At 47.4% G+C, this 27,588-nt stretch overlaps 1 protein-coding gene across 1 annotated transcript in view; it reads right to left on the reverse strand.

Moving 5' to 3' along the window:
• znf296 (zinc finger protein 296) overlaps positions 1 to 27,588 on the reverse strand; it is a 94,824-nt gene that overhangs the window by 12,962 nt on the left and 54,274 nt on the right. The window contains exon 3 of the mRNA XM_073063890.1: positions 8,070 to 8,890. Within this exon, the coding sequence (XP_072919991.1) occupies positions 8,070 to 8,890 (821 nt within the window). The remainder of the gene's footprint in view (positions 1 to 8,069; positions 8,891 to 27,588) is intronic.

Genomic DNA, 27,588 nt, shown 5'->3' on the forward strand with positions numbered 1-27,588 from the left:
AGCCTCTGTACTTTCCTCCCTCCACCTCTCCCCCAAAAGGTGCCAATGAAGTCTGCAGCTACTGTAATAGCCACATTGTGCAGTAACTGTCTGCTCCCCTGTGCAATATCACAGGACATTAATTATGCTACGCAAGCACAAGTCTCATCAGTCAGGAAGAGAATAACCATTAATATAAGACTATAAGATATAGGAGCAGAATTGGCCCATTGAGTCTGTGTTGTCATTTCATCATGGCTGATACATGTTCCTTCAGCCTCAATCTCCTGCCTTCTCCCCATATCCCTTTATGCCCTGACCAATCAAGAATCTATCAACCTCTGCCTTAAATACACATTGAGTCTTGGCCTCCACGGCTGCCTGTGGCAATGAATTTCACAGATTCACCACCCTCTGGCTAAAGAAATTCTTCCTCATGTCTGTTCTAAAAGGACACCTCTCTGCTCTGAGGCTGTGTCCTCAGGCCCTAGACTCCCCCCAACTATAGGAAATCTCTTCTCTATATCCACTCTATTGAGGCCTTTCACAATTCAATAGGTGTCAATGAGGTCACCCCTCATTCGTCTAAATTTCAGTGAATAGAGGCCCAGAGCCAACACTCTTCAAAAGACAAGCCATTCAATCCGGGAATCATTTTTGTGAACTTCCTTTGAAAACTCCAGTTTCACACATCCTTCCTAAGATATGGGGCCCAAACCCACTCACAATACTGTAAGTATGGGCTCACTAGTGCTTTATAAAGTCTCAACATTACATCCTTGCTTTTATATTCTAATCCTCTTGAAAAAAACATATGCATATCTTTTGCCTGCCAAAACCTTGTGGATCAGGTTGGGTAATCTGTACTGAGGAGGAAATCTGCACAGACTAAGGAACAAAAGCTTCCAGCTTCCGCCTGCTGGTTTACCATCTCCACTGTGCTTCTATTCCATGGTAAAACTAGGGCAGAGTAGGCTGACAGCTTGATGATTCCCCTCCTGGCCCAGCCATTGGGGTCTGTCTTCCACCCACCCACCCAAGACATTTACCAGGAGTACTGCATATGGAGGGCCCTTAGCTTTGTCAATGATCCCACCCATTTGTCCCACAATTTCCCATCCCCCCAACAGGAGGTACCGTAGCATTAGGACAAAGACTGTTAGGATGGGAAACAGTTTCTTTCCCCAGGCCGTGAGACTACTGAACTCCCTGCTGTACATACGGTAGCAGTACACGGTTTACTTGTGTTGTAAATGCACCTTATTATTTGTGGTAATATTACTATATGTTTTATGCGTGTGTGTGAGTTACGTGTTGTGCACCTTGGTCTGGAGGAACATTTGGTGGTATACAGTCCTAATGAAAGGTCTTGGCCTGAGACGTTGACTGTTAAATCTTTTCCATAGATGCTGCTCGGCCTGCTGGGTTCCTCCAGCACTCTGTCCATGTTACTATGTACATATGGTTCCTTAAGGCTGTTATAGCCGGGGGTGGGAACAGCAACAAGCTCCCACTACCTATTAAATGGTGTACGTCTCAAATAGCCTCTGACAACCAAGTCCACCTCCTGACCTTCACGTGAGGCTTAGCTACTTAGCCCAGCAGAACCATTTCTACTGACGGGAGAAGGGGCAAAGGTGGGTTACTGGCACCTTAAAACCACTCGCTTCAGGCAGATGGGGCTCGTCAGCTGTGGCCGGCAGCTCATCTAGGAGAAGGAAAACTGATCACAGACCTCCGCTGCCTTGCAGCTATACCCAACTCATGGGGAAGGTTTTGGGAGCAAACACTGAGAGAAAGATCCAGAGCTGGAGTCCCACGTTCAATGCTGCTGGTGCCACATGGCATTGGTCTGTGCCGTTCCTTTGGGTTCATCAGCTTGCTACATGGGCATCCGCTTGCTCTCCATATTGTAGTGCCCAGGCTTGCGTATCTCCACAGCTAGGATGCAACGTCCAAGGCCAACGTGACTGACGGAAGCCTCAGATACATGTATACGGTTAAAGTGACAATAAGCTTAAACTTGAACTTGCGTATACAGTACACACGTTCAAGGTAAATATCTCGGATGGGTGGAAGAGACCTCAATGGCTAGGCTTGGATTCAATATCTTCTCCGAGTCAGAATCACTGCTCAACGTGAAACATTTCCAGCCAACTACTTCCACATAAATCAGACACTTTCTTCCCACTGTCCTGGGCCAAAGGGAACAGCAACCAAGATTGTTAGTGATCTGCCCCCATAGGACACAGACGCAGAATCTGGCCATTCGCCCATCATTCCATCACGGCTGATTTATTATCCCTCTCAACCCCATTCTTCTTTGACCGAGGCATGACTGCGCAGGCGTGTGCATGTCGGCGAGTTAGACTGGCGGGAAGAATTTAAAAAGAAGACAGCTGTATAGAGCGGGTGTGGGTGTAGAGGGAGTCAGTGTAGGAGCGTTTTGACTCAATGGAGCTTCAGAGACGAAGTAAATTTCTTGTGAAAAATAGGATAAGGAAGCATGTCTGTGAGACCGGTGTTCTGTACTGGGCCAAGTTAGGGAACTGGACGTGCAGCTCGATGACCTTCGTCTGATCAGGGAGAGTGAGGAGGTGATAGGGAGGAGCTGTAGGCAAGTAGTCACACCGGGGCCTCGGGAGACAGAAAAGTGGGTAACAGTCAGGAGAGGGCAGGGCAAGAGTCAGATACCAGGAGCACCCCTGTGGCTGTCCCCCTTAACAATAAGTACTCCTGTTTGAGTACTGCTGGTGTGTGTGGGGGGGGGGGGGGTGGACGGCCTACCTGGGGGAAGCAACAGTGGCCGTGCCTCTGGCACAAAGTCTGGCCCTGTGGCTCAGAAGGGTAGGGAAGGGAAGAGGATGGCAGTGGTGACAGGGGACTCTATAGTTAGGGGGTCAGACAGGCAATTCTGTGGACGCAAGAAAGAAACACGGATGGTAGTTTGCCTCCCAGATGCCAGGGTCCGGGATGTTTCTGATCGCGTCCACGATATCCTGAAGTGGGAAGGTGAACATCCAGAGGTTGTGGTACAAATTGGTACCAACAACAAAGGTAGGAAAAGGAAGGAGGTTCTGAAAACAGACTACAGGGAGTTAGGAAGGAAGTTGAGAAGCAGGACCACAAGACTAGTGATCTTGGGCTTACTGTCTGTCCCATGCAACAGGGAGTATAAGAAATAGAGTGAGGTGCAGGATAAACGCGTGCCTGAGAGATTGGAGCGGGGGGCAGGGATTCAGACTTCTGGATCATTGGGACCACTTTTGGGGCAGGCGTGACCTGTACAAAAAGGACGGGTTGCACTTGAATCCCAGGGGGACCAATATCCTGGTGGGGAGAGTTTAAACTAGAATTGCTGGTGGGTGGGAACCGAACTGAAGAGACGGAAGAAGGGGTGGTTGGCTCACAAATAGAAAAAGCTTGTAGGCAGTGTGAGAGGAACGATAGACATGTAATAAAGAAGGGATGCACTCAGACCGATGGTTCGAGATGTGTCTATTTTAATGCAAGGAGTATCATGAACAAAGTGGATGAGCTTAGAGTGTGGATCAGTACTTGGAGCTATGATGTTGTGGCTGTTACAGAGACTTGAATGGCTCAGGAAAGGTTACTTAAAGAGTGCCAGGCTTCAGATGTTTCAGAAAGGACAGGGAAGGAGGCAAAAGAGGTGGGGGTGTGACACTGCTGATCAGAGGCCGTGTCACAGCTGCAAAAAAGGAGGAACTCAAGGAAGGATTGTCTACGGAGTCTCTGTGGGTGGAAGTTAGAAACAGGAAGGGGTCAATAACACTACTGGGTGTTTTTTATAGACCACCCAATAGTAACAGGGACATCGAGGAGCAGGTAGAGAGACAGATTCCGGAAAGGTGTAATAGTAACAGGGTTGTTGTGATGGGAGATTTAACTTATCCCAATATTGATTGACATCTCCCTAGAGCAAGGAGTTTAGATGGGGTGGAGTTTGTTAGGTGTATTCAGGAAGGTTTCCTGACTAAAAGAGGAGAGGCTGTACTTGATCTGGTATTGGGAAATGAACCTGGTCAGGTGTCAGATCTCACAGTGGGAGAGCATTTTGGAGATAGTGATCACAAATTCATCTACTTTAGCATAGCATTGGAAAGGGATATGAACAGACAAATTAGGAAAACGTTTAATTGGAGTAAGGGGAAAATTTGAAGCTATCAGGCAGAAACTTGGAAGTATAAATTGGGAACAGATGTTCTCAGGGAAATGTACGGCAAAAATGTGGCAAATGTTCAGGGGATATTTGCGTGGAGTTCTGCATAGGTTTGTTCCAACGAGACAGGGAAAGGAAGGTAGGATACAGGAACCATGGTGTACAAAGGTTGTTGAAAATCTAGTCAAAAAGAAACAAAAAGCTTACGAAAGGTTCATAAAACTAGATAATGATAGAGAGCTAGAAAATTATAAGGCCAGCAGGAAGGAGTTTAAGAATGAAATTAGGAGAGCCAGAAAGGGCCATGAGAAGGCCTTGGTGAGCAGGATTAAGGAAAACCCCAAGGCATTCTACAAGTATGTGAAGAGCAAGAGGATAAGACGTGAGAGAATAGGACCAATCAAGTGTGACAGTGGAAAAGTGTGTATGGAACTGGAGGAAATAGCGGAGGTACTTAATAAATACTTTGCTTCAGTATTCACTACAGAAAAGGATCTTGATGATTGTAGGGATGACTTGCAGCAGACTGAAAAGCTTGAGCATGTAGATATTAAGGAAGGGGATGTGCTGGAGCTTTTGGAAAACATCAAGTTGGATAAGTCACCAGGACCGGACGAGATATACCCTAGGCTACTGTGGGAGGTGAGGGAGGAGATTGCTGAGCCTCTGGCGATGATCTTTGCATCATCAATGCGGATCGGAGAGGTTCCGGAGGACAGGAGGGTTGCAGATGTTGTTCCCTTATTCAAGAAAGGGAGTAGAGATAGCCTAGGATATTATAGACCAGGGAGTCTTACTTCAGTGGTTGTTAAGTTGATGGAGAAGATCCTGAGAGGCAGGATTTATGAACATTTGGAGAGGCATAATATGATTAGGAATAGGCAGCATGGCTTTGTCAAAGGCAGGTCGTGCCTTACGAGCCTAATTGAATATTTTGAGGATGTGACTAAACACATTGATGAAGGTAGAGCAATAGGTGTAGTGTATATGGATTTCAGCAAGGCATTTGATAAGGTACCCCATGCAAGGCTTATTGAAAAGGTAAGGAGGCATGGGATCCAAGGAGACATTGCTTTTGGATCCAGTATTGGCTTGCCCACAAAATGCAAAGAGTGGTTGTAGACAGATTATATTCTGCTTGGAGATCGATGACAAGTGGTGTGTCTCAGGGATCTGTTCTGGGAAACCTTCTCTTTGTGATTTTGATAAATGACCTGGATGAGGAAATGGAGGGATGGGTTAGTAAATATGCTGATGACACAAAGGTTGGGGGTGTTGTGGATAGTGTGGAGGGCTGTCAGAGGTTACAGCGAGACATCAATAGGATGCAAAATGGGGCATCCAATGGGGCAGATGGAGTTCAACCCAGATAAGTGTAAGGTGGTTCATTTTGGTAGGTCAAATATGATGGCAGAATATAGTATTAATGGTAAGACTCTTGGCAGTGTGGAGGATCAGAGTGATCTTGGTGTCCGAGTCCATAGGACGCTCAAAACAGCTGCAAAGGTTGACTCTGTGGTTAAGAAAGCATACGGTGTATTGGCCTTCATCAATCGTGGGATTGAATTTACGAGCCGAGAGGTAATGTTGCAGCTATGTAGGTCCCTGGTCAGACCCCACTTGGAGTACTGTGCTCAGTTCTGGTCACCTCACTACAGGAAGGATGGGTAAATTATAGAAAGGGTGCAGAGAAGATTTACAGGGATGTTGCCTGGACTGGGGAGCATGCCTTATGAGAACAGTTTGAGTGAACTTGGCCTTTTTTCCTTGGAATGACGGAGGATGGGAGGTGGCCTGATAGAGGTGTATAAGATGTTGAGAGGCATTAATTGTGTGGATAGTCAGAAGCTTTTCCCCAGGGCTGAAATGGCTGACGTGAGAGGGCACAGTTTTAAGGTGCTTGGAAGTAGGCACAGAGGAGGTGTTAGGGGTAAGTTTTTTTTTTTTTTTTACGCAGAGAGTGGTGAGTGTGTGGAATGGGCTGTCGGCGACGGTGGTGGAGGCGGATACAATAGGGTCTTTTAGGAGACTCCTGGATAGGTACATGGAGCTTAGAAAAATAGAGGGCTTTGGGTAAGCCTAGTAATTTCTAAAGTAAGTACATGTTCAGGACAGCATTGTGGGCTGAAGGGCCTGTATTGTGCTGTAGGTTTTCTATGTTTCTAACCAGAATGAGAAGACAATAAACTGTGCAGATGCAAATATAAATAAGTAACAAGAACATGAGATAAAGAGTCCTTGAAGTGAGATCATTGGTTGTGGGAACATCTCAATGAATGGGCAAGTGAGTGTGGTTATCCCCATTTGTTCAAGAGCCTGTTGGTTGAGGGGTAGTAACTGTTCCTGAACCTGGTGGTGCTTGTCCTGAGGCTCTTGTACCTTCTACTGATGGCAACAGCGAGAGAAGAGCCTGGACTGGGTGATGCGGATCTCTGATGATGGACACTGCTTTCTTATGACAACATTTCATGTAGATGTGCTCAATGGTTGGGAGGGCTTTACCCGTGATGTACTGGGCTGAATCCACTACCATTTGTAGGATTTTCCATTCAAAGGTATTGGGTCTTCCCGTACCAGGATGTCATGCAGTCAGTCAAGACAGTCTCCACTACACATCATAGAAGTTTGTCAAAGTTCTTGATGTCACGCCAAATCTCCGTGGACTCCTAAGAAAGTAGGGACTATACTTGAGAGAAGGAGGAATTTCTTCAATTAAGAGTGTTGAATCGGTGGAATTTGTTGCCACAGAGGATATTGGAAGCCAAGTCATTGGCCTCTTAGACAGTCATATGCAAATGCAGAGAACGTATGATAGGTCACTACAGAGAATCACAAGTTTCCACAGATATTCTGTTCTACCCAGCTGCATAACTGTATGGCAGTGGTGGGGGGATGGGTACTACACAGGATTGAAATAAGCTGCAGAAAGCTGTAAAGTTAGTCAGCACTAGCCTCCCCAGCATCCAGGACATTTTCAAGGAGTGATGCCTCAAAAAAGGTGGTATCCATTATTAAGGACCCCCATCACCCAGGTCATGCCTTGTTCTCATTGCTACCATTAGGGAAGCCTGAAGACATAGCCCGATGATTCAGGAACAACTTCTTCCCCTCTGCCGATTTCTGAATAGACACTGAACCCATGAACACTACCTCACTACTTTATATTTCTGTTTTTACACTATTTAACTATTTAATACATACGCACACTTACTGTAATTCACAGATTTTTTCTATTATTATGTCGCAAAGACAACAAAGTGATTCTGATTCCAGATAGGGATATGGTGGGCGTGTGGAATGCACTGCCACGGGTGGGAGCAGAAATTGATAGACTCCCGAATCAGGGTTACAATCACTGGCATACGATGTGAAAGGTATTGGTTGGTAAAGGTAAAGGAATGGAGGGGGGTGGTTGAAAGAGTATGGGGAGAACAGGTTCAAAAAAATTCACTGATTGAATGGCAGAGAATACTTGATGGGTTGAATGGCCTAATTCTGCTATTGTGTCTTATGGCTTTACAGTACCTGTTCACGTGACAGGAAACAAGTTTAATTTGTGTTTTTGTTTAAAGGCAGAGCTCGGACTGGACCCTCCCAGACCTTCGAGCCACACTGCTCGGTAATCCCTGACTGAACCCTTGCCCAGGGATTGCCAGCTGTGGTTCTACCAACACCAGTAAGCAGGTCGGCAACTCCTGCCCTAGCTTAATCACAGGACCATTCGAAATGAACAATTAACCGGCTAACCGTTACACCTTTCAGAGGAAACTGGAGTACCCGGAGGGAACTCGTGCATTCCACGTGGAGAATACACAAACACCTTCTGTGCGACGCTGGGATTGAACTCCGATCTCCGTGCTCTCACCGTTACGCTACCATGGGCGCCCTAACTTGAGCTCAAAGCACTCACCTTCAAGTCGAACTCTTCCTGGCTACCGAGGGGTGAGGTGATGTCGGGGTTCTGCTGCCCTCTGCGTTCGTCCACGTACCTCCGCCGGTGAGACGCCTGCTCTCGAGTGGCCCTGCCACCGAGTATGCCTGTGGTGGGTGGCCAACCATTGAAGAGGCCGGCATGGGTCTTCATATGCCTCTTGAGCTTGCTGGACTGGCTACAGGCATGCTCGCAGAAGGGGCAGCGGTAGGGCTTCTCACCGGTGTGGCTTCTCCGGTGCACCACCAGGTTGCTGGGAAACTTGAAGGTCTTGCCACAGAACTCACAGTCCTTGCTCCGGCCGTGTGGCGAATGCTGCCGGGCGGAGCCCGAGGATGAGTGGCCGGTCGGCATGCCCGGCAAGCGGTGCTGGTGACTCCGGCGGGGAGGCCCGGCTCCCCCCGCTAGGGTCCGCAGCCGGCGGGAGAACTCGGCCGGCGGCCGGCTTCCCTGGGCCGGCGAGGGGGCCGTCTCCTCTGAGCCACTGTCACTCTGGTCAGGCAGCCGGTGGAGGGGCGGAGCGAAGAGCAGGGAACCAGTCGCCGCCGCTGGCGAGCGGACCCGGAAGGGCCTCTCATGGGCCCGGGGCCCCTCGGAGGGGCTGCCCTCCTGGGACGGGGGGGACAAGGAGCCGGTGGGGTTGTCGGTGCTGGATGCTGGTGGCAGGGGAGACTCGGCGTGGTCCAGCTCGAGGAAGATGTGGAGGCCATGGTTGTACTGGGCATGTTGAAGCAAGAGCCAGGCGCTGGGGAAAGGTTCTTTGCAGGAGGTGCAGATGTAGCAGACGGGCTCCACCTCATCTGTGGGCAGGAAAAGAAACGAGCAGAGGTTAGAAAACCATTGCCCATCAAACACGCAGGCTGGAGCCCACCATCACCAAAGACTTGACATCGGGAACAGTTTGCACTGACTGGATGGACTAAATGCTCTGTTTCTGAGCTGTAGTGCTCTATGACGAAGACCATAGCAGCAGAATTAAGCCACGTCATCTCCACGCCCACTCCAAGTAGGACTTTCAATATTCAGGAGGTTTCAGTGGGACCCCCTCATTTCTCTAAACACCAGTGAGTAGAAGCCCAGAACCTTCAATCGCCAGCAAGGCATGCTAGCCATCTCCTCTGAAAGAGGTCCAGTATGTCAACAGACATTGCAACAAACTTTAACACTCTTGCCAATCGTCAGACCACACTTGGAGTATTGTGGGCACTTTTGGGCCACTTATCTAAGAAAAGGTGTGCTGGCATTGGAGAGGGTCCAGAGGAGGTTCATGTCGATGATCCTGGGAATAAAAGGGTTTACGTATGAGGAGTGCTTGTTGACTTTAGGTCTGTACTCACTGGAGTTTAGAAGAATGATGACGTTGGGGGGGGGGGGGGGGGGGGGGAGAAACTCATTAAAACCAGCAAACACTGAAAGGCCTAGATAGAGTGGACGTGTTTCTTTAAAACAGGGTGGTGAATCTGTGGAATTCATTGCCACAGACATCTGCAGGCCAAGTTATGGGGCAAATTTAAAGCGGTTGATAGGCGCTTGATTAGTCAGAGCATGGAAGGATACAGGGAGAAGGTAGGAGACGGATAATAAATCAGTCATGATGGAATAAGAGTGCAAACTTGATGGGCTCAATGGCCTAATTCTGCTCCTATACTTTACGGTCTTAAAGGCAGTGTAGAAAGAAACATTTGCCCAGCCACAAATCCTCCTCAATGTTATTAGATCTGCACACATGGAGGCTGAACAAAGCTACATAGAAACATAGAAAACATACAGCACAATACAGGCCCTTCGGCCCACAAAGCTGTGCTGAACATGTCCCTACCTTAGAACTACCTAGGCTTTACCCATAGCCCTCTATTTTTCTAAGCTTCATGTAGCCATCCAAGAGTCTCTTAAAAGACCCTAAAGAACTTATCCCTGACATCTCCCCTGTACCTACTTCCAAGCATCTTAAAACTGTGCCCTCTCATGCTAGCCATTTCAGCCCTGGGGAAAAGCCTCTGACTATCCACATGATCAATGCCTCTCATTATCCTGTACACCTCTATCAGGTCACCTCTCTTCCTCCGTTGTTCCGAGGAGAAAAGGCTGAGTTCACTCAACCTACTCTCATAAGACATGCTCCACAACCCAGGCAACAACCTTGTAAATCTCCTCTGCACCCTTTCAATGGTTTCCATATCCTTCCTATACTGAGGCGACCAGAATTGAGCATAGTACTCCAAATGGGGTCTGACCAGGGTCCCATATAGCTGCAACATTACCTCTCGGCTCCTAAACTCAGTCCCACGATTGATGAAGGCCAATGCACTGTACGCCTTTTTAACCACAGAGTCAACCTGCGTAGCTGCTTTGAGTGTCCTATGGACTCGGACCCCAAGATCCCTCTGATCCTCCACACCGCCAGGAGTCTTACCATTAATACTATACTCTGCCATCATATTTGACCTACCAAAATGAACCACCTCACACTTATCTGGGTTGAACTCCATCTGCCACTTCTCAGCCCAGTTTTACATCCTATCAATGTCCCACTGTAACCTCTGACAGCCCTCCACACTATCTACAACATCCCCAACATTTGTGTCATCAGCAAATTTACTAACCCATCTCTCCACTTCCTCATCCAGGTCATTTATAAAAATCACGAAGAGTAGGGGTCCCAGAACAAATCCCTGAGGCACTCCACTAGTCACCGTCCTCCATGCAGAATATGACCCGTCTACAACCACTCTTTGCCTTCTGTGGGCAAGCCAGTTCTGGATCCACAAAGCAATATTCCCTTGGATCCCATGCCTCCTTACTTTCTCAATAAGCCTTGCATGGGGTACCTTATTAAATGCCTTGCTGAAATCCATATACACTACATCTACGACTCTACCTTCATCATTGTGTTTAGTCACACCCTCAAAAAATTCAATCAGGCTTGTAAGGCATGACCTGCCCTTGACAAAGCCATGCTGACTATTCCTAATCATATTATGCCTCTCCAAATGTTCATAAATCCTGCCTCTCAGGATCTTCTCCATCAACTTACCAAACACTGAAGTAAGACTTACTGGCCTATAATTTCCTGGGCTATCTCTTTCTTGAATAATGGAACAACATCCGCAACCCTCCAATCCTCCAGAACCTCTCCCATCCTCATTGATGATGCAAAGATCATTGCCAGAGGCTCAGTAATCTCCTCCGTCACCTCCCACAGTAGCCTGGGGTACATCCCGTCCCGTCCTGGTGACTTATCCAACTTGATGCTTTCAGAAAGCTCCAGCACATCCTCTTCCTTAATATCTACATAGTCAAGCTTTTCAGTCCACTGTAAGTCATCCCTACAATCACCAAGATCCTTCTCCGTAGTGAATACTGAAGCAAAGTATTCATTAAGTATCTCTGCTATTTCCTCTGGTTCCATACACACTTTTCCACTGTCACACTTGATTGGTCCTTTTCTCTCACGTCTTATCCTCTTGCTCTTCACGTACTTGTACAATGCCTTGGGGTTTTCCTTAATCCTGTCCGCCAAGGGCTTCTCATGGCCCTTTCTGGCTCACCTAATTTCATTCTTAAGCTCCTTTCTTCTAGCCTTATAATCTTCTAGATTCCTATCATTACCTAGTTTTTTTAACCTTTTGTAAGCTCTTCTTTTTTTCTTGACTAGATTTACAAAAGCCTTTGTGCACCACAGATCTTGTACCCTACCATCCTTTCCGTCTCATTGAAACATACCTACTCAGAACCCCACACAAATATCCCCTAAACATTTGTCACATTTCTTCAGTATGTTTCCCTGAGAACATCTGTTTCCAGTTTATGCTTCCATCTCCCTGCCTGATAACCTCATAGTTCCCCTTACTCTAATTAAACACTTCCCTAACTTCTCTGTTCCTATGCCTCTCCAATGCTATGGTAAAGGAGATAGAATTGTGATCACTATCTCCAAAATGCTCTCCCACTGAGAGACCTGACTCCTGACCAGGTTCATTTCCCAATACCAGATCAAGTACAGCCTCTCCTCTTGTAGGTTTATCTACATATTGTGTCAAGAAACCTTCCTGAACACACCTAACAAATGCTACCCCATCTCAACCCCTCACTTGAGGGAGATGCCAATCAATATTTGGGAAATTAAAATCTCCCACCACAATGACCCTGTTATTATTACTCCTTTCCAGAATATGTCTCTCTGTCTGCTCCTCAATGTCCCTGTTACTATTGGGTGGTCTATAAAAAACACCCAGTAGAGTTATTGACCCCTTCCTGTTCCTAACTTCCACCCACAAAGACTCCACAGACAACCCCTCCATGACTTCCTCCTTTTCTGCAGCCGTGACACTATTTCTGATCAACAGTGCCACGCCCCCACCTCTTTTGCCTCCCTCCCTATCCTTTCTGAAACATCTAAAACCTGACACTTGAAGTTGCCACACCCTATGGCTGATTTATGCCACACCCTGTGTCACTACTAAAGTGTGGGGACTTCTGGACAATGTCCACCATTATGTCCCACCCCTTGATCACCAACCAAACAGGCTCACGTTAAATTTTTTCTCACTTATGATTCAGGATAACTCCTGCTAAACTTCCATGTTAATCATCTTTTTAGATCAGAATCTGAAGCCTGTCGATCAGGGTCAACCATGAATATTGTGTCTTAGCTTTCTAGATAAGCAAGCCAGGGCAATACGACATGGAGAGCACGCTGTTGCCCATGTAGCAAGCTCCCCCTCTCCACACAGCTGATGAACCCAAAGGAATGGCAGAGACCGATACAGTTAGGCACCAGCAGTGTCGCAGGAGTTGCCAGTCAGAGTTGAACTCAACTTAGAGACACTAGCTACAGACTTTTCCCTCATGAGTGGGTATATCTGCAAGCTCTAGTAGAGGTTTGAGATCAGAGTTTTCTTTCTCCTAGATGAGCTGCCAACCATGGCTGCCCGAAGCAAAGGTTTTAAGACGCCAGAAACCCACCTTTGCCCCTCTGGTCAGTAGAATCGTTTCAACTGGGCTTAGTAGCTAAGCCACACATGAAGGCCAGGAGCTAGACTTGGTTGTCAGAGGGTATTTGAGTCACACATCATTATTTAATAGGTACTGGCAGCTTGTCCCCATTACCAACCTTAAAAACCCTTAATCAGAATCAGATATATTATACCAATATATAAGTATTGATAATTAATACATAGGTTAATAAGGTAATTACATACACAGTATAAATATTAAATTAACTAATTAGGGAAGTAGTCACCAATCACTCTGGGGAATTTCTACAGATGTACTGTTGAAACTATCCTGAATGGTTACATTGTAGGTTTTCGTAAATAAAACCATTATCAACTCCTTTATTATCAACCAAACACAAAAGTAAAAAATCTTCACATCATTACATCATCACGTCAGACCAGTCTCTTAAAGTGAACCCCAACTCACTTTAAGTGAATTATGGAAATTTCTACCCATTACACTACATCAGCCTACAACCTCAGGGCCCGATACCAACTCCAGTGATCAGGAGTGCAAGTGGCAGCAGCCTGTTCCATTGCAATCACAGCCGTCCCCACCACTGACAGGGGACACCACCTCAACAAGGCAGCATCTATCAAGGATGCAACCTTCTCGCTGCTACTGGAGCAGGCCACTCGGCCCCTCATACTTGTCCTGTCACATGGACAATCATGGTTGATCAATGCTGGCTGCAACTTCTCTTTGTCACCAGTTCCCCATAATCCTCAATTCTCCAACTTCCAAGTATTTATAAAGATCAGAAATGAGCTTTATTTGTCACAAGTACATCAAAACATACAGTGAAATGTGTTGTTTGCATCAGTAACCAATGCAGTCCAAGCTTGTGCTGGCTTAAGTGGTGTCACAGCAACAATCATGAACTTAACGTCAGTAAGACCAAGGGCTTCAGAAAGGGTAAAACCAGGGGACACACACACAGCAGTTCTCATTGAGAAGTGGAAAGAGTGAGCAGTGTCACTACCTCTAAAGATTTAACCTGGGCCCAATGTATTGATGCGGCTACAAAACAGTGGCTATATTTCATTAGGAGTTTGACGAGAATTGGTATGTCACCAAAGGTACTCACAAATTTGTACAGATATACTGAGGAGCTTGTACGGTCTCCCCATGGGTTTCCTCCCGGGTGCTGCAAATTTTCTCCCACATTCCAAAGATGTACTGGTCAGTAGGTTAATTGGTCATTGTAAATTGTCTCGTGATTAGATTAGGAGTCAATTGGAGATTTGTTGGGTGGTGCATCTCACTGAGATGGAAGGGCCTAGTCCGTGCTGTATCTCAATAAATAACATAAATGCCCTTGTATCCTGTGCCAAGATTCCTGTGCCCCATTCTCCAGAATTCAAACTCACAACGTTCTGACTCTGAGTCAAGAGAGCATGACCCAATGAGGCATGACAGGCCCCATGTTAATTGACACTGGTACAATCACAACAAAACAAATTTGCAGCAAGAGGAAGTACTTTCACAGGAAGTGAGCGCAGGTGTAAAATATTAATAGTTATATCAAATATTATAATCAGGCAAACAGCAAATATTATTCCCTCAGCAACTCCTTTATTCAACACTCTGTACGTCCCAGGCAGTTTTAAGAAAGTACTTTCAAAACCCAGAACAAGAGAGATAACAGAGCAAATGACAGGTCATTCGGGCTTTATGCACTGAAAGGGGAAGAGGTTCGCAGAGTTCAGGTACACGTGGCTGCAGGCCCGAGCTATTGGCCAGTAGTTAACCTTACCGCCCTCTCTACCCTACAAATGTCCTCTGGTCAATTCTCTACACATGTCAAGGTCTAAATCCCAAATTGGGGGGGAGGGGGTAGAATTAGGAGTTGCAATGTATTTTGGTCCAGGTCCTCACACCAAACAGGTTGCAGACTGGCACAACAAGTAGAGCGGCTGCCTCACAACACCAGAGGCTTGGGAGTTCGATCCTACCTCCCACCTCAGTGTGGAGTTTGTATAATCTGTCCAGGACCTCAGTTCATCTCACATTCCAGACTACTGAGTACAGAATCTAGTCCCATCGACCTGCACCCAGACCATATCCCTCTGTAACCCCCCCCATGTCCCTATTCCTATATTAATCTGTCCTGTCCCATCGACCTGCACACAGACCATATCCCTCTGTAACCCCCCATGTCCCTATTCCTATATTAATCTGTCCTGTCCCATCGACCTGCACCCAGACCATATCCCTCTGTAACCCCCTTGTCCCTATTCCTATATTAATCTGTCCTGTCCCATCGACCTGCACCCAGACCATATCCCTCTGTAACCCCCTTGTCCCTATTCCTATATTAATCTGTCCTGTCGCATCGACCTGCACACAGACCATATCCCTCTGTAACTCCCCATGTCCCTATTCCTATATTAATCTGTCTCATCCCATCGACCTGCACCCAGACCATATCCCTCTGTAACCCCCATGTCCCTATTCCTATATTAATCTGTCTCATCCCATCGACCTGCACACAGACCATATCCCTCTGTAACCCCCATGTCCCTATTCCTATATTAATCTGTCCTGTCCCATCGACCTGCACCCAGACCATATCCGACCATTCCCCCATGTCCCTATTCATATATTAATCTGTCCTGTCCCATCGACCTGCACCCAGACCATATCCCTCTGTAACCCCCCATGTCCCTATTCCTATATTAATCTGTCTCATCCCATCGATCTGCACCCAGACCATATCCCTCCGAAACCCCCCCATGTCCCTATTCCTATATTAATCTGTCTCGTCCAATCAACCTGCACCCAGACCATATCCCTCTGTAACCCCCCATGTCCCTATTCCTATATTAATCTGTCCTGTCCCATCGACCTGCACCCAGACCATATCCCTCTGTAACCCCCATGTCCCTATTCCTATATTAATCTGTCTCATCCCATCGACCTGCACCCAGACCATATCCCTCTGTAACCCCCATGTCCCTATTCCTATATTAATCTGTCTCATCCCATCGACCTGCACACAGACCATATCCCTCTGTAACCCCCATGTCCCTATTCCTATATTAATCTGTCTCATCCCATCGACCTGCACCCAGACCATATCCCTCTGTAACCCCCCATGTCCCTATTCCTATATTAATCTGTCCTGTCCCATCGACCTGCACACAGACCATATCCCTCTGTAAACCCCCATGTCCCTATTCCTATATTAATCTGTCCTGACCCATCGACCAGCACCCAGACCATATCCGTCCATACCCCCCATGTCCCTATTACTATATTAATCTGTCCTGTCCCATCGACCTGCACCCAGACCATATCCGTCCATTCCCCCATGTCCCTATTCCTATATTAATCTGTCTCATCCCATCGATCTGCACACAGACCATATCCCTCTGTAACCCCAATGTACCTATTCCTATATTAATCTGTCTCATCCCATCGACCTGCACCCAGACCATATCCCTTTTTAACCCCCCATGTACCTATTCCTATATTAATCTGTCCTGTCCCATCGACCTGCACACAGACCATATCCCTCTGTAACCACCCATGTCCCTATTCCTATATTAATCTGTCCTGTCCCATCGACCTGCACACAGACCATATCCCTCTGTAACCCCCGATGTCCCTATTCCTATATTAATCTGTCCTGTCCCATCGACCTGCACACAGACCATATCCCTCTGTAAACCCCCATGTCCCTATTCCTATATTAATCTGTCCTGACCCATCGACCAGCACCCAGACCATATCCGTCCATACCCCCCATGTCCCTATTCCTATATTAATCTGTCTCAACCCATCGACCTGCACACAGACCATATCCCTCTGTAACCCCCATGTACCTATTCCTATATTAATCTGTCCTGACCCATCGACCAGCACCCAGACCATATCCGTCCATACCCCCCATGTCCCTATTCCTATATTAATCTGTCTCATCCCATCGACCTGCACACAGACCATATCCCTCTGTAACCCCCCATGTACCTATTCCTATATTAATCTGTCTCATCCCATCGACCTGCACAAAGACCATATCCCTCTGTAACCCCCATATCCCTGTTCCTATATTAATCTGTCTTGTCCAATCGATCTGCACACAGACCATATCCCTCTGTAACCCCCCATGTCCCTATTCCTATATTAATCTGTCTCATCCCATCGACCTGCACCCAGACCATATCCCTCTGTAACCCCCATGTCCCTATTCCTATATTAATCTGTCTCATCCCATCGACCTGCACCAAGACCATATCCCTCTGTAACCCCCCCATGTCCTTATTCCTATATTAATCTGTCCTGTCCCATCGACCTGCACACAGACCATATCCCTCTGTAACCCCACATGTACCTATTCCTATATTAATCTGTCCTGTCCCATCGACCTGCACCCAGACCATATCCCTCTGTAACCCCCATGTCCCCATTCCTATATTAATCTGTCCTGTCCCATCAATCTGCACCCAGACCATATCCCTCTGTAACCCCCCATGTACCTATTCCTATATTAATCTGTCCTGTCCCATCGACCTGCACACAGACCATATCCCTCTGTAACCCCACATGTACCTATTCCTATATTAATCTGTCCTGTCCCATCGACCTGCACCCAGACCATATCCCTCTGTAACCCCCATGTCCCCATTCCTATATTAATCTGTCCTGTCCCATCAATCTGCACCCAGACCATATCCCTCTGTAACCCCCCATGTACCTATTCCTATATTAATCTGTCCTGTCCCATCGACCTGCACCCAGACCATATCCCTCTGTAACCCCCATGTCCCTATTCCTATATTAATCTGTATCATCCCATCGACCTGCACCCAGACCATATCCCTCTGTAACCCCCCCATGTCCTTATTCCTATATTAATCTGTCCTGTCCCATCGACCTGCACCCAGACCATATCCCTCTGTAACCCCCAGGTCCCTATTCGTATATTAATCTGTATCATCCCATCGACCTGCACCCAGACCATATCCCTCTGTAACCCCCCCATGTCCTTATTCCTATATTAATCTGTCCTGTCCCATCGACCTGCACACAGACCATATCCCTCTGTAACCCCCATGTCCCTATTCCTATATTAATCTGTATCATCCCATCGACCTGCACCCAGACCATATCCCTCTGTAACCCCCCCATGTCCTTATTCCTATATTAATCTGTCCTGTCCCATCGACCTGCACACAGACCATATCCCTCTGTAACCCCCATGTCCCTATTCCTATATTAATCTGTATCATCCCATCGACCTGCACCCAGACCATATCCCTCTGTAACCCCCCCATGTCCTTATTCCTATATTAATCTGTCCTGTCCCATCGACCTGCACACAGACCATATCCCTCTGTAACCCCCCATGTACCTATTCCTATATTAATCTGTCCTGTCCCATCGACCTGCACACAGACCATATCCCTCTGTAACCCCCCATGTCCCTATTCCTATATTAATCTGTCTCAACCCATCGACCTGCACACAGACCATATCCCTCTGTAACCCCCCATGTACCTATTCCTATATTAATCTGTCTCATCCCATCGACCTGCACAAAGACCATATCCCTCTGTAACCCCCATATCCCTGTTCCTATATTAATCTGTCTTGTCCAATCGATCTGCACACAGACCATATCCCTCTGTAACCCCACATGTCCCTATTCCTATATTAATCTGTCCTGTCCCATCGACCTGCACCCAGACCATATCCGACCATTCCCCCATGTCCCTATTCATATATTAATCTGTCCTGTCCCATCGACCTGCACCCAGACCATATCCCTCTGTAACCCCCCATGTCCCTATTCCTATATTAATCTGTCTCATCCCATCGATCTGCACCCAGACCATATCCCTCCGAAACCCCCCCATGTCCCTATTCCTATATTAATCTGTCTCGTCCAATCAACCTGCACCCAGACCATATCCCTCTGTAACCCCCCCATGTCCTTATTCCTATATTAATCTGTCCTGTCCCATCGACCTGCACACAGACCATATCCCTCTGTAACCCCACATGTACCTATTCCTATATTAATCTGTCCTGTCCCATCGACCTGCACCCAGACCATATCCCTCTGTAACCCCCATGTCCCCATTCCTATATTAATCTGTCCTGTCCCATCAATCTGCACCCAGACCATATCCCTCTGTAACCCCCCATGTACCTATTCCTATATTAATCTGTCCTGTCCCATCGACCTGCACACAGACCATATCCCTCTGTAACCCCACATGTACCTATTCCTATATTAATCTGTCCTGTCCCATCGACCTGCACCCAGACCATATCCCTCTGTAACCCCCATGTCCCCATTCCTATATTAATCTGTCCTGTCCCATCAATCTGCACCCAGACCATATCCCTCTGTAACCCCCCATGTACCTATTCCTATATTAATCTGTCCTGTCCCATCGACCTGCACCCAGACCATATCCCTCTGTAACCCCCATGTCCCTATTCCTATATTAATCTGTATCATCCCATCGACCTGCACCCAGACCATATCCCTCTGTAACCCCCCCATGTCCTTATTCCTATATTAATCTGTCCTGTCCCATCGACCTGCACCCAGACCATATCCCTCTGTAACCCCCAGGTCCCTATTCGTATATTAATCTGTATCATCCCATCGACCTGCACCCAGACCATATCCCTCTGTAACCCCCCCATGTCCTTATTCCTATATTAATCTGTCCTGTCCCATCGACCTGCACACAGACCATATCCCTCTGTAACCCCCATGTCCCTATTCCTATATTAATCTGTATCATCCCATCGACCTGCACCCAGACCATATCCCTCTGTAACCCCCCCATGTCCTTATTCCTATATTAATCTGTCCTGTCCCATCGACCTGCACACAGACCATATCCCTCTGTAACCCCCATGTCCCTATTCCTATATTAATCTGTATCATCCCATCGACCTGCACCCAGACCATATCCCTCTGTAACCCCCCCATGTCCTTATTCCTATATTAATCTGTCCTGTCCCATCGACCTGCACACAGACCATATCCCTCTGTAACCCCCCATGTACCTATCCTATATTAATCTGTCTCAACCCATCGACCTGCACACAGACCATATCCCTCTGTAACCCCCCATGTACCTATTCCTATATTAATCTGTCTCATCCCATCGACCTGCACAAAGACCATATCCCTCTGTAACCCCCATATCCCTGTTCCTATATTAATCTGTCTTGTCCAATCGATCTGCACACAGACCATATCCCTCTGTAACCCCACATGTCCCTATTCCTATATTAATCTGTCCTGTCCCATCGACCTGCACCCAGACCATATCCGACCATTCCCCCATGTCCCTATTCATATATTAATCTGTCCTGTCCCATCGACCTGCACCCAGACCATATCCCTCTGTAACCCCCCATGTCCCTATTCCTATATTAATCTGTCTCATCCCATCGATCTGCACCCAGACCATATCCCTCCGAAACCCCCCCATGTCCCTATTCCTATATTAATCTGTCTCGTCCAATCAACCTGCACCCAGACCATATCCCTCTGTAACCCCCCATGTCCCTATTCCTATATTAATCTGTCCTGTCCCATCGACCTGCACCCAGACCATATCCCTCTGTAACCCCCATGTCCCTATTCCTATATTAATCTGTCTCATCCCATCGACCTGCACCCAGACCATATCCCTCTGTAACCCCCATGTCCCTATTCCTATATTAATCTGTCTCATCCCATCGACCTGCACACAGACCATATCCCTCTGTAACCCCCATGTCCCTATTCCTATATTAATCTGTCTCATCCCATCGACCTGCACCCAGACCATATCCCTCTGTAACCCCCCATGTCCCTATTCCTATATTAATCTGTCCTGTCCCATCGACCTGCACCCAGACCATATCCCTCTGTAACCCCCATGTCCCTATTCCTATATTAATCTGTCCTGTCCCATCGACCTGCACACAGACCATATCCCTCTGTAAACCCCCATGTCCCTATTCCTATATTAATCTGTCCTGACCCATCGACCAGCACCCAGACCATATCCGTCCATACCCCCCATGTCCCTATTACTATATTAATCTGTCCTGTCCCATCGACCTGCACCCAGACCATATCCGTCCATTCCCCCATGTCCCTATTCCTATATTAATCTGTCTCATCCCATCGATCTGCACACAGACCATATCCCTCTGTAACCCCCATGTACCTATTCCTATATTAATCTGTCTCATCCCATCGACCTGCACCCAGACCATATCCCTTTTTAACCCCCCATGTACCTATTCCTATATTAATCTGTCCTGTCCCATCGACCTGCACACAGACCATATCCCTCTGTAACCACCCATGTCCCTATTCCTATATTAATCTGTCCTGTCCCATCGACCTGCACACAGACCATATCCCTCTGTAACCCCCGATGTCCCTATTCCTATATTAATCTGTCCTGTCCCATCGACCTGCACACAGACCATATCCCTCTGTAAACCCCCATGTCCCTATTCCTATATTAATCTGTCCTGACCCATCGACCAGCACCCAGACCATATCCGTCCATACCCCCCATGTCCCTATTCCTATATTAATCTGTCTCAACCCATCGACCTGCACACAGACCATATCCCTCCGTAACCCCCCATGTACCTATTCCTATATTAATCTGTCTCATCCCATCGACCTGCACACAGACCATATCCCTCTGTAACCCCCCATGTACCTATTCCTATATTAATCTGTCTCATCCCATCGACCTGCACAAAGACCATATCCCTCTGTAACCCCCATATCCCTGTTCCTATATTAATCTGTCTTGTCCAATCGATCTGCACACAGACCATATCCCTCTGTAACCCCCCATGTCCCTATTCCTATATTAATCTGTCTCATCCCATCGACCTGCACCCAGACCATATCCCTCTGTAACCCCCATGTCCCTATTCCTATATTAATCTGTCTCATCCCATCGACCTGCACCAAGACCATATCCCTCTGTAACCCCCCCATGTCCTTATTCCTATATTAATCTGTCCTGTCCCATCGACCTGCACACAGACCATATCCCTCTGTAACCCCACATGTACCTATTCCTATATTAATCTGTCTCAACCCATCGACCTGCACACAGACCATATCCCTCTGTAACCCTCATGACCCTATTCCTATATTAATCTGTCCTGTCCCATCGACCTGCACACAGACCATATCCCTCTGTAACCCCACATGTACCTATTCCTATATTAATCTGTCCTGTCCCATCGACCTGCACCGACCATATCCCTCTGTAACCCCCATGTCCCTATTCCTATATTAATCTGTCTCATCCCATCGACCTGCACACAGACCATATCCCTCTGTAACCCCCATGTCCCCATTCCTATATTAATCTGTCCTGTCCCATCAATCTGCACCCAGACCATATCCCTCTGTAACCCCCCATGTACCTATTCCTATATTAATCTGTCCTGTCCCATCGACCTGCACCCAGACCATATCCCTCTGTAACCCCCATGTCCCTATTCCTATATTAATCTGTATCATCCCATCGACCTGCACCCAGACCATATCCCTCTGTAACCCCCCCATGTCCTTATTCCTATATTAATCTGTCCTGTCCCATCGACCTGCACCCAGACCATATCCCTCTGTAACCCCCAGGTCCCTATTCGTATATTAATCTGTATCATCCCATCGACCTGCACCCAGACCATATCCCTCTGTAACCCCCCCATGTCCTTATTCCTATATTAATCTGTCCTGTCCCATCGACCTGCACACAGACCATATCCCTCTGTAACCCCCATGTCCCTATTCCTATATTAATCTGTATCATCCCATCGACCTGCACCCAGACCATATCCCTCTGTAACCCCCCCATGTCCTTATTCCTATATTAATCTGTCCTGTCCCATCGACCTGCACACAGACCATATCCCTCTGTAACCCCCCATGTACCTATCCTATATTAATCTGTCTCAACCCATCGACCTGCACACAGACCATATCCCTCTGTAACCCCCCATGTACCTATTCCTATATTAATCTGTCTCATCCCATCGACCTGCACAAAGACCATATCCCTCTGTAACCCCCATGTACCTATTCCTATATTAATCTGTCCTGACCCATCGACCTGCACCCAGACCATATCCCTCTGTAACCCCCATATCCCTGTTCCTATATTAATCTGTCTTGTCCAATCGATCTGCACACAGACCATATCCCTCTGTAACCCCCCATGTCCCTATTCCTATATTAATCTGTCTCATCCCATCGACCTGCACCCAGACCATATCCCTCTGTAACCCCCATGTCCCTATTCCTATATTAATCTGTCTCATCCCATCGACCTGCACCAAGACCATATCCCTCTGTAACCCCCCCATGTCCTTATTCCTATATTAATCTGTCCTGTCCTATCGACCTGCACACAGACCATATCCCTCTGTAACCCCACATGTACCTATACCTATATTAATCTGTCTCAACCCATCGACCTGCACACAGACCATATCCCTCTGTTACCCTCATGACCCTATTCCTATATTAATCTGTCCTGTCCCATCGACCTGCACACAGACCATATCCCTCTGTAACCCCACATGTACCTATTCCTATATTAATCTGTCCTGTCCCATCGACCTGCACCCAGACCATATCCCTCTGTAACCCCCATGTCCCCATTCCTATATTAATCTGTCCTGTCCCATCAATCTGCACCCAGACCATATCCCTCTGTAACCCCCCATGTACCTATTCCTATATTAATCTGTCCTGTCCCATCGACCTGCACCCAGATCATATCCCTCTGTAACCCCCATGTCCCTATTCCTATATTAATCTGTCCTGTCCCATCGACCTGCACACAGACCATATCCCTCTGTAACCCCACATGTACCTATTCCTATATTAATCTGTCCTGTCCCATCGACCTGCACCCAGACCATATCCCTCTGTAACCCCCATGTCCCCATTCCTATATTAATCTGTCCTGTCCCATCGACCTGCACCCAGACCATATCCCTCTGTAACCCCCCCATGTCCATATTCCTATATTAATCTGTCCTGTCCCATCGACCTGCACACAGACCATATCCCTCTGTAACCCCACATGTACCTATTCCTATATTAATCTGTCTCAACCCATCGACCTGCACACAGACCATATCCCTCTGTAACCCCACATGTACCTATTCCTATATTAATCTGTCTCAACCCATCGACCTGCACACAGACCATATCCCTCCGTAACCCCCCATGTACCTATTCCTATATTAATCTGTCTCAACCCATCGACCTGCACACAGACCATATCCCTCTGTAACCCCCCATGTACCTATTCCTATATTAATCTGTCTCATCCCATCGACCTGCACAAAGACCATATCCCTCTGTAACCCCCATATCCCTGTTCCTATATTAATCTGTCTTGTCCAATCGATCTGCACACAGACCATATCCCTCTGTAACACCCCATGTCCCTAGTCCTATATTAATCTGTCCTGTCCCATCGACCTGCACCCAGACCATATCCCTCTGTAACCCCTCATGTACCTATTCCTATATTAATCTGTCTCATCCCATTGACCTGCACCCAGACCATATCCCTCCGTAACCCCCCATGTCCCTATTCCTATATTAATCTGTCTCATCCCATCGACCTGCACAAAGACCATATCCCTCTGTAACCCCCATATCCCTGTTCCTATATTAATCTGTCTTGTCCAATCGATCTGCACACAGACCATATCCCTCTGTAACCCCCCATGTCCCTAGTCCTATATTAATCTGTCCTGTCCCATCGACCTGCACCCAGACCATATCCCTCTGTAGCCCCCCCATGTACCTATTCCTATATTAATCTGTCCTGTCCCATCGACCTGCACCCAGACCATATCCCTCTGTAACCCCCATGTCCCTATTCCTATATTAATCTGTCTCATCCCATCGACCTGCACCCAGACCATATCCCTCTGTAACCCCCCCATGTCCTTATTCCTATATTAATCTGTCCTGTCCCATCGACCTGCACACAGACCATATCCCTCCGTAACCCCCCATGTCCCTATTCCTATATTAATCTGTCCTGTCCCATCGACCTGCACCCAGACCATATCCCTCTGTAACCTCCATGTCCCTATTCCTATATTAATCTGTCCTGTCCCATCGACCTGCACCCAGACCATATCCCTCTGTAACCCCCATGTCCCTATTCCTATATTAATCTGTCCTGTCCCATCGACCTGCACCCAGACCATATCCCTCTGTAACCCCCCATGTCCCTATTCCTATATTAATCTGTCCTGTCCCATCGACCTGCACACAGACCATATCCCTCTGTAACCCCCCCCCCCATGTCCCTATTCCTATATTAATCTGTCTTGTCCAATCGACCTGCACACAGACCATATCGCTCTGTAACCCCCCATGTCCCTATTCCTATATTAATCTGTCTCATCCCATCGACCTGCACCCAGACCATATCCCTCTGTAACTCCCCCATGTCCTTATTCCTATATTAATCAGTCCTGTCCCATCGACCTGCACACAGACCAGATCCCTCTGTAACCCCCCATGTACCTGTTCCTATATTAATCTGTCTCATCCCATCGACCTGCACCCAGACCATATCCCTCTGTAACCCCCCATGTACCTATTCCTATATTAATCTGTCCTGTCCCATCGACCTGCACCCAGACCATATCCCTCTGTAACCCCCGATGTCCCTATTCCTATATTAATCTGTCCTGTCCCATCGACCTGCACACAGACCATATCCCTCTGTAACCCCACATGTACCTATTCCTATATTAATCTCTGTCAACCCATCGACCTGCACACAGACCATATCCCTCCGTAACCCCCCATGTACCTATTCCTATATTAATCTGTCTCAACCCATCGACCTGCACACAGACCATATCCCTCTGTAACCCCCCATGTACCTATTCCTATATTAATCTGTCTCATCCCATCGACCTGCACAATGACCATATCCCTCTGTAACCCCCATATCCCTGTTCCTATATTAACCTGTCTTGTCCAATCGATCTGCACACAGACCATATCCCTCTGTAACCCCCCATGTCCCTAGTCCTATATTAATCTGTCCTGTCCCATCGACCTGCACCCAGACCATATCCCTCTGTAGCCCCCCCATGTACCTATTCCTATATTAATCTGTCCTGTCCCATCGACCTGCACCCAGACCATATCCCTCTGTAACCCCCATGTCCCTATTCCTATATTAATCTGTCTCATCCCATCGACCTGCACCCAGACCATATCCCTCTGTAACCCCCCCATGTCCTTATTCCTATATTAATCTGTCCTGTCCCATCGACCTGCACACAGACCATATCCCTCTGTAACCCCACATGTACCTATTCCTATATTAATCTGTCTCAACCCATCGACCTGCACACAGACCATATCCCTCCGTAACCCCCCATGTACCTATTCCTATATTAATCTGTCCTGTCCCATCGACCTGCACAAAGACCATATCCCTCTGTAACCCCCATATCCCTGTTCCTATATTAATCTGTCTTGTCCAATCGATCTGCACACAGACCATATCCCTCTGTAACCCCCCATGTCCCTAGTCCTATATTAATCTGTCCTGTCCCATCGACCTGCACCCAGACCATATCCCTCTGTAACCCCCATGTCCCTATTCCTATATTAATCTGTCTCATCCCATCGACCTGCACCCAGACCATATCCCTCCGTAACCCCCCATGTCCCTATTCCTATATTAATCTGTCCTGTCCCATCGACCTGCACCTAGACCATATCCCTCTGTAACCTCCATGTCCCTATTCCTATATTAATCTGTCCTGTCCCATCGACCTGCATCCAGACCATATCCCTCTGTAACCCCCATGTCCCTATTCCTATATTAATCTGTCCTGTCCAATCAACCTGCACCCAGACCATATCCCTCTGTAACCCCCCATGTACCTATTCCTATATTAATCTGTCCTGTCCCATCGACCTGCACCCAGACCATATCCCTCTGTAACCCCCCATGTCCCTATTCCTATATTAATCTGTCTCATCCCATCGACCTGCACCCAGACCATATCCCTCTGTAACCCCCCATGTCCCTATTCCTATATTAATCTGTCTCATCCCATCGACCTGCACCCAGACCATATCCCTCCGTACCTCTCCCACCCACTTGCCCATCACATTTCCCTTAAGTCTTGAATTCAAACCCTCATCCACCACTTCCAACTGGCAACTTATTCCACACTCACACAACCCTGAGTGAAGAAGTTTTGCCTCTCATCCCCTGAAATATTTCACCTTTCACCCTTAACCCAAAACTTCTAGTTCTAGTCACACCCATCCTCAGTGGAAAAAGCCTGCTTGCCCTATCTACAACCCTCAGACCTGTAAGACAGCCACAACCTTTTTGCAGGATTTGTAGGCTTGTGCGCCTCATTGACCCCGAGAGCTATGTTGGCTGCAGTCAGGGCCTAGTGCTTTAGCTCTTGGTAGGGTCACCCGTGTCAA

Source organism: Hemitrygon akajei, chromosome 12 (genome assembly GCF_048418815.1).
Source record: "Hemitrygon akajei chromosome 12, sHemAka1.3, whole genome shotgun sequence".
NCBI lineage: Eukaryota > Metazoa > Chordata > Chondrichthyes > Myliobatiformes > Dasyatidae > Hemitrygon > Hemitrygon akajei.